The 8,202-nt window shown below is 44.8% G+C and overlaps 1 protein-coding gene across 1 annotated transcript in view; it reads left to right on the top strand.

Annotated features, from left to right (window-relative positions):
- Positions 1–3,332: 3,332 nt before the first annotated feature.
- tmem182a (transmembrane protein 182a) overlaps positions 3,333–8,202 on the top strand; it is a 66,590-nt gene continuing 61,720 nt past the window's right edge. Inside the window, exon 1 of the mRNA XM_078545601.1 lies at positions 3,333–3,609. Within this exon, the coding sequence (XP_078401727.1) occupies positions 3,460–3,609 (150 nt within the window). The 5' untranslated portion in view covers positions 3,333–3,459. The remainder of the gene's footprint in view (positions 3,610–8,202) is intronic.

Below are 8,202 nucleotides of genomic sequence, written 5' to 3'. Positions count from 1 at the left end.
GGCCACAGACGATAAGTCCAGTAGTGAGTCAGAACAGGAGCACGGTGGGGAGAACACAGGGTGTGGAGGCAGACCTCGGTAACCTGCAGGGAGGCAGAGACACAAGGGATGCCATGATCCAACGCTCATTCAGCTAGGCTACCAAAGATAAGCTTCAACCGCATGCCAGCGCTGCCAGCCCAACTTAGATGTCTGGAAGGACCCTTTCATATGAACCCAAAGAACGTGCAGTGCCTGTGCAATAAAGTTCAGAGCCACCTCCGTCCAGCATTACATAATGGTATTCCCCGCACCAATGAAATAAAAAGGTGAAGTATACTCAGGCCATGACGACAAAAACACAATTTATCTCATACTGACAGTTCAATAATATTTACATAAACGTTCCTGGTCTTCAATCCCAGACCTGTATACAAGAAGTAAACATAAATGAACATAAAATCACCCGTGACCTGTCCTTCTTGTGCTCATGGTGCCTTTAACTTAAGTGTGCGAGTGCTATGTCTTGGTCCTCCCCCTTCACTGGCACCGGCATTGGAGACAGCCTGTTGATTGTGCTGTCTTGATGGCCTTGATGACCATGGCGGTCGTCACCTGGCCAGTGGAGCCTGTGCTGGCCCCGCACTGGGAGGGAGCAGCCAGTGTCAAGGCTGGCATCTCCCCAGTCACCGCAGCCTCATATGCCATGGTCATTGACAGAAGGGTGGAGGAGCTGCTGTCAACATCCAGAGCATCCTGAGAGGACCCCACAGAGACGACAGGCAGCTCATGCGCCAAAGTGAGGTCGCTCTGGACCTCCCTGCTCACCATTGATGTATAGGCACCTAGCTGGGATACTGGGTGCCTCATCCATCTCCCACATGGACATTGGCCACCTGAGGTCAGTGCCTGTGTGAGGCCTTGCAGGTTTGAACGCAACCCCAGGAATCCCTCATTCTGTCCCTGGAGCTGCCTCTCCATGAGAGTCGCCACTCTCTCAATGGAGGAGGCAGTGCACTCGACCATGATGGTTAATGCAGTGCTGATGCTCCACATGGACTCCTCCATCATGAGACCATGGCACACAGACCCTCATGGATCTCATTCAGATCCTCCTGCATATCTCGCTGGACAGCCAACATTTGCCACCTAATGGATGACTCCAGAGCCTCATCATCATCCTTCGACTGAGCATCATCCTGGTCTCCAAAAATCCTCTGACTGCCGGCGCCCTGGGGTCTCAGCCAGCACCTCAAGTGCATGCGAAGTGCTATCACCAACGTGCACCAAGATATTAGTTGCCGATCTAATGCCCACCGAGGTGCTGGTATCTGTGCTGGTGCCTGCTTCAGAAAGCAGGTGTGACGCAGGTGCAACAGAAGCTCAGTGGTCCTCTGGTGTCAGGGGCAGCCCTTCAGGGTCCGCAGAGCGCACGCCTGCTGGCGAACATAAAAGGGGGACCAAGGACATGTCATTAGTTAAGGTCATCACGCTGTCACTGTGCATGCCAGGCACTCTGCTGAGACCATGGAGATCTGCATCACGGTGCCATCGTCTTTCAATGATCAATGGGGATTCCAGGTTCGAGGCCCACATCAATGAAGAGACTACACTAGAATGGTTGCACAATCCGAAACTTTCGCCTCTGTGCACTGCACTCTTACTTTCATCTGGCACCCCTGCCTCTCCACGCCTGGTTGCACAGGGCATCTGCTGGCTCTTGAGCTCCAGGGCATCTTGCTCATTTCTGGAAATGATTGGGAAGCTAGCAAGGCCTCTGTAACCTTTCTTTATTGTTGTGGGCAGTCTTCTCCTGAAACAAGAGAGGAGCATTGATTAGTCCGCTCTGTACCTGCAGCACCATCGTAGCCTGGCCAACCCCAGCTGAGGAGCACCTTGCAGGGACCATCCGAAATGTGGCCCTTGAACCGCAAGGCACTCAGCCCAAGCAGCCAGGGCTCATGTCCTTGGCTAGCTCTGAAATGATTGACAGTTGGCACTCAGACTCTAGCACCCCTGAAGTCCACGGGGAGGGGGGCGGCCAGACCTTAACACTTCTGCACACTGACCCATGCCAACACGGTACTCACGCTTGCTGAGCACAGCAGGTCATTGAAGCTCTTCTGGCACTGGACCCAGGTACGCCGCACAACATCACGGTTGCTCACCATTGCTGCCACCTCCTCCTATGCCCTCTTGGTGAGGTGTAGTGGCCTTCTCCTCCTAATCCTGGGGACAAGGCTGACTCTCCTGGCAGCCCCCTCCTCCAGGAGGGCAGTGAGACACTTGTCTGAAAAGCGGGGAGGTGGCCGAGTGCCCACCTAACCTGCCCTCCCGCTTGCAGTGTCCAGCTGCAGTCGACTCCATTGCGAAAGTACAAGGAGATGTCCTTCCGTGGCAGCCTTCCAGGGGCTGCCTGGGCCGCTTTTAAACCAGCCGCTGGGTTGCCATTAGACCCAGTGGCCAGCAGGCCCCCCACCCCGCTCGCCCCTTCCCAGCCAGTGCGGAGCCATGTTTCACGCTGGGTGGGCTGTAATTGGCCAGCCAGCATGAAATTGCAGTCGGGGCCCGATCGTTGGGGCGGACTGTTTCCCGGCCGCTCCCGAGCCCACCCACCACGTCCGCCCGACAACTGGAAAATCCGGCTTATCCCCGTCATATAGCCAGCCAGCTCGGGAGTGCAGGGTGTGGGCTCACAATACGCACCAGCACGCTCATTTACCCCACGCTGACGAAAATTGAGGAGGTTGGGAATGGGGCCGGGAATCCTGAATTGGGTCCTTCCGCCATTCTTAAATGTCGGTGGCATTTCGCCAACACCGTGAAAATCCAGCCCTTCGTCTTCCATTCAAGCATTTGATCATCTGACCTAATATTGCCTCAGGTGGCTCCCGGTCACACTTTGTTTTATAATGCACCTGCCGAGTGACTTGGAATGTTTCATTATGTTGAAGGCGCTATATAAATATAAGTTGTTGTTGTTGTTGCTACTCTCCACATCGCCAGCATCTTAGAGAAACATTCACAAACTGCGGGAAAGGCAAGCGGAGTAAGAGGATCACATATGAGGCTTCCCCGAAATTATTGTGCCACATTTTGGCACATAGCTCGTCGCAAATGTCCTACGCTGTCCGCAAATAGCTGTTTGCAGAGGTACGATGTAATTTCTCAGTGAATTGCATTCTCCACTATGCCAATACTTCTGAGATCAAAACGAAAAGGGGAGAGGTCAGTAAGTCCTATCTAAACCCTGCTCTGATATGCACATGGGAATTACAATATATCCCATGCACTCGTGGTCACAAGAAGGTCGGTTATTTTTGAATCGCCGCACCCGTGTGCAAAGAGGAGGGAAGCAAGATCAGATTCCAAAAACAGGACAAAGACGGAGAGTGAGAGCGAAAGAGGGATCTTCCTGAGGAATTGCCTTCAGTCAGTTAGATAGCGGTTAACAATACAGAATAAACTAAGTGGATCACTATGAAGCTCAGTGTGGCCCTATTCTTCGCCGGGGTATTTGGAGCTCTCGGAGTTCTACTCTTTCTACTGGCTTTCGGCACAGATTACTGGCTGCTGGCCACTGAAACATGTCCCTCCGTCCGAAATAGAACGGATTCAATCTCTGCAGAGGTCAGTGTCAATCTCCGCAATTTTGCAGACTTCTGCAACCAGAACTAGTGGAGGAGCAGAGAATAAAATCGTTCAAATAGCTAAGTATACTATAACCTGGATGCATTGATTGCAGTGCATGAAAATTAAAACATGTCGTGGTTTCATTCATTTATGCATTATCTATTCACACAGCCTGAAAACATGCATTGAATTTTGTTCAGGGAAGCTCCAAACCGGTTCTGGCGGATAAAAGTGATCAATTTGAAGAGTGTAACATGTATTCTAACTTTAAACTCCACGATATGCCGCTCAGAGATCCTAGAGATACTGATAAATGTCGTTCTATGATTTAACGATAATAAATGTTCTTTGTGAAACATTATTAAATGCTGCCAGTTTATAGCAAGTCACCATTATAACACTAGCAGTTTTTTAATAAAATGCATGATGTTACTGGTTATGAATTAGACTTATAGTGTGAATTACTGTACTGGAAGAACAATAGTAAGTAATACAGTTGTTTTAAAATAAGTTAATATGTTGGGAAATTAAACCTGTTTTCTTAGCCAGCATCTAATTAGTACATGGCGTTATCAACCATTAAGATTGCAGGATAAAAATTGCAGGTACCCCAGTGCTTCAGCCAATAGCAATCAAAATTCCATTAAATACTTTCCTGCACTGTGGAAATGGCTTTAAATTCTTTAAAATTGCTGAATAAAGCTCGTTTGACCACATTTTTTGATAGATATAATAAAAAATAATTAAATGAAGAGACGAGTGTATTACGACCATCATAATAAAATAGTTTCAAGGCTTAAAGGCTTGAGAATGTCAAAAGTGTTGTAGGTGATCTTTGGAGTGAACGTGAAGTAGGAAGCTCAGTTCAGGTTTTATTGTGACACTGAGATTGCAAACAGCCTGGCTCAGACAGAGATAAAGGCTGCACAGGGTGATGAAATTTGCCACAAGACAATAGAGTGTGCATTGGAACCAAAGACTTTGGTCTTCCCACTGTTTAACTGGAGGAAATTGCAGCTCATCCAATACTGGCTGTTGGACAAGCAGTCTGACAACATAGAGATAGTGGAAGATTTGAGAGGGGTGGTGGAGCTGGGTGTTGTCAGCATACATATGGGGGGGAATTTTACAGCTCCTCCCACCAATGGAATTTTCTGGTCCCACCTAAGTCAGCGGACTTTTGAATGACTCACTGCATTTTCTGGCCCTATCCCTTCTGTGATGGGGCTGTAAAATTCCGGAATCTCGCCCCATGTTGGTGGATGATGTCGGAAATTTGGTATGTAGATGAGGAAGGGGCCAAAAGAAGACTCATGGCAGACTCCAAAGTTAATGATGCAGGGTTGGAAAGAGAAACAATTTTTGAAGATGCTCTGGCTACAATCAGATCGCTTAAGAGTGGAACTGAGTAAGGGCAGTGCGACTGAGCTGTACAAATGGAGAAGAAGTCTTGGAGGAAGATGGTGTGGCAAACATTGCAAAAGGCTGCAGAGAAGCCAAGAAAGGTTGATGAACCACTGAAGTACAATGCAAAGAATTTTCTCAAAGGTCCTCCAAAGTAGTCAGCAGAAGATTGGCCAAGAAACCCCCGAGCAAATAACTGGTGTAATAATTGTATGTCACTATAGGAAAAATATAAAAGCAATGAAAAAGGTGCAGCATTGATTCACTAGGATGTTACTAGGGATGAAGCATTACAATTATAAAGAGATGCTTGAGAAGGATTACTCCTGTTGGTCTGGAATGGGTGTTGGAAGCTTTGCCGAAGTAGGAGCTTCGTTACCTTATGATAAAGGGAACATGAGAAGCCTACTTTAAAAGCACAGTTAGGAAAGCTAACATCCAGGGTTGCTAGGGGACAAGAGGCCATTTAAAAATAAAGATTTTGAAGATAAAAGTTTTTAGGGTGTTTCTGTGTCTTCATTGTGGATAATTGCATTGACATTGTGACTTTGATGAAAACTTATCTTATGGATAGTGACACCTCGTTGTGTTACTGAGACCAGCCTGGCTTGCTGTCCACCATTGGCCCCACTCAGATTGAGATGATGTGGCCTTCTATCACTAATTCACACATTAATCTTTCCTACTACCCCTCTAACATCTTTTTTGCCTTTAAGCACCTCACCTTGTTCCAACCTTCTTGTTTACTTTAACATCCTCATTCTCTATTGCCCACCAAGCCGCATCACACTGCCTTACATGGCCAGTTTAATTCCTTCAACTTCATCAAGGCCAAGGCCATGTTATACCACTTGTATTACTCACCATCCACATCACCCTATATCTTTCCCATCACAGTTCCTTCTGTGTCTACCCCTGGAAAAATAATAATTGTCCCAAGTCACCTACTGAAATTTCAAGGTTGTACCTGGCTCCCTTTTGTGTTACCATCTGAGATGATTTTTACCCTCCACCACACAGCCCCATCACCACCATCCTTCCTGCACTCCCCAGCCCCCACAAGCTCTCTCTGCTTACAGACAGATGATTAAACAGGGCCTTGTGATGGCATAGAACTGTTGCTCCTTCTCATGTTTCTAGATATTTTGACAATTGTTTCAAGCATCAACCAAGTCATTTAGAAATGTGTTACTAAATTGGTGCTTGATTTTAAAGCGGTTATTTCTTGAGGTCAGTTCCCATATGAGATGTAAGTCAGAAGCCTCATGAAGCTAGATGGTCTTAGACAATAGGTACCCATTAAATACTTTTCAGCATACATTCATACTTTAGAGGTTTGAATGTTTCATTCTTTCAAATTTTGCATGGAGCTAATTTTGAGATAGGTGCCTTGTTTATTTTTTTAAATGATGCACACAGGCGTCGACATTGTAGCTGAACTATCTTTATTGATAACACATTTTCCTAACATGAACACATATCTGCAGTGTCTGAAAGCTATCAAGACATGTTCCACATGTGCTTTCTGACCTAGGTCAGGTGACCCCATATATAGTACAGAGTACCGTATAGTATCTAATACTGGAATTCACAACCACAATCAGCTATTATCATGACATTTCCCTTTTAAAAAAAAAAAACTTTTCTACAACTCAAGCACAAAAAGTCTCTTATCTATTCTGTCTCACTCTGTTTTGATTAGTCTGTTTTGTCTTTTACTCATCTCTGTAACTCTGTGGTATTTTTTCACAATTCTTCCACTGGATGTTCTGAATGGTGACAGAATTGATTTGAAGGACCAGGGGCTTTCTCCAGCTTTGTGTCACCATCACCCCTTGGATAGTTTTCAGGACTGTTTTGGCACAGCACATGGTAAATGCTAAGTTGCTCAAATCCTGGAGGGACACTTGAAACAACATTTTAAAAATTCATTCACAGGATGTAGGTTTCGCTGGCTGGGCCAGCATTTATTGCCCATTCCTAGTTACCCTTGAGAAGGTGGTGGTGAGTGAGCTGCCTTCTGGAACTGCTGCAGTCCATGTGGTGTAGGTACACCCACAGTACTGTTAGAAAGGTATTTCCAGGATTTTGACCCACAATTGTTTTGCAATTTGCATTTTTATTTCCAGATGCGTGCCTTGAATTCAGTAGTAATAAGTCCACCAAGTCTTAGAGGTTTTTAGAAAAAACTAAATTAAACATTTATTAATAAAAAAAAATAATTTTAAGCACATACCCAGGTCTACAAATTACCACTATGATAATTCCTAGCTCCCCTAATTAATCTAACTCCCAGTTACACCTCTATTAAGGCAACAGTAAAAACAAAATAGATTTTAACAGTCCCAGGCAAAGCACACAATACCCTGGACAGGGATATTCACAGTGAATTCTCTTAGCTTTGGTTCCTATCGGCGGCAGCTTGGTACATAGAGGGTGGAGGCTTTTCACACTTGTTAGATCTTAGAATTCCTTCCTCTTACACATAGCCTTCCCTCCTTTATTAATATATTCCCCTTTGAATACAAATTTCATTGTTTCAATATGTCTTTGGACTTTACCTTTCTAATAATAAAAATTTTTCATAATACCAATTTTATCAGTAAGCTTTGGCAAAATAAACACACTGTTTGGCTTCTTCTGGCTAAGCGTAACGTTTCACCTTCTGTTTTGAAATTCAAACTACTCTGGCTTATCTAAAAATGCAAATTTTCCTTTACACCTCACATTCTAAAACTTCAACCATGTTTACCTATTTAGCACGTCAAACCTAACTTCTCTTTTGATACATCAAAGCCTTCAGACCAGCTGTCTTTAATTCAATTAAGTCCCACACACATACAGACTATCCAGACTCCACTACTTTATAATAAATCCCAATAACTAATTAAAAATTATTATATTTTCATGACTCCTCCTTATTGAAAAATGATCCATCATAATTTAAAAAGATGGCTTCATTTTATTAACCAATCTTCCATTATCTCATATACTTATAACATTATTACATTACTGGATGCAAGCATTAACATAACAATATATGTAAAAATCCTTCATATGAACAGCAATCTTTCCAGTCCAGTGTCCAGGTTTTAAATGTCCAATTTTCCCTTTAGGTTTCAGACTCTTGACAATGCACCTGCAATTAGATCTTCTCGTCCAGCCACTTGTATAACCTGTAAATTA

This window comes from Cetorhinus maximus, chromosome 7 (genome assembly GCF_964194155.1).
Source record: "Cetorhinus maximus chromosome 7, sCetMax3.hap1.1, whole genome shotgun sequence".
In the NCBI taxonomy this organism is placed as follows: domain Eukaryota; kingdom Metazoa; phylum Chordata; class Chondrichthyes; order Lamniformes; family Cetorhinidae; genus Cetorhinus; species Cetorhinus maximus.
This window is presented reverse-complemented; position numbering and strand designations above follow the sequence as displayed.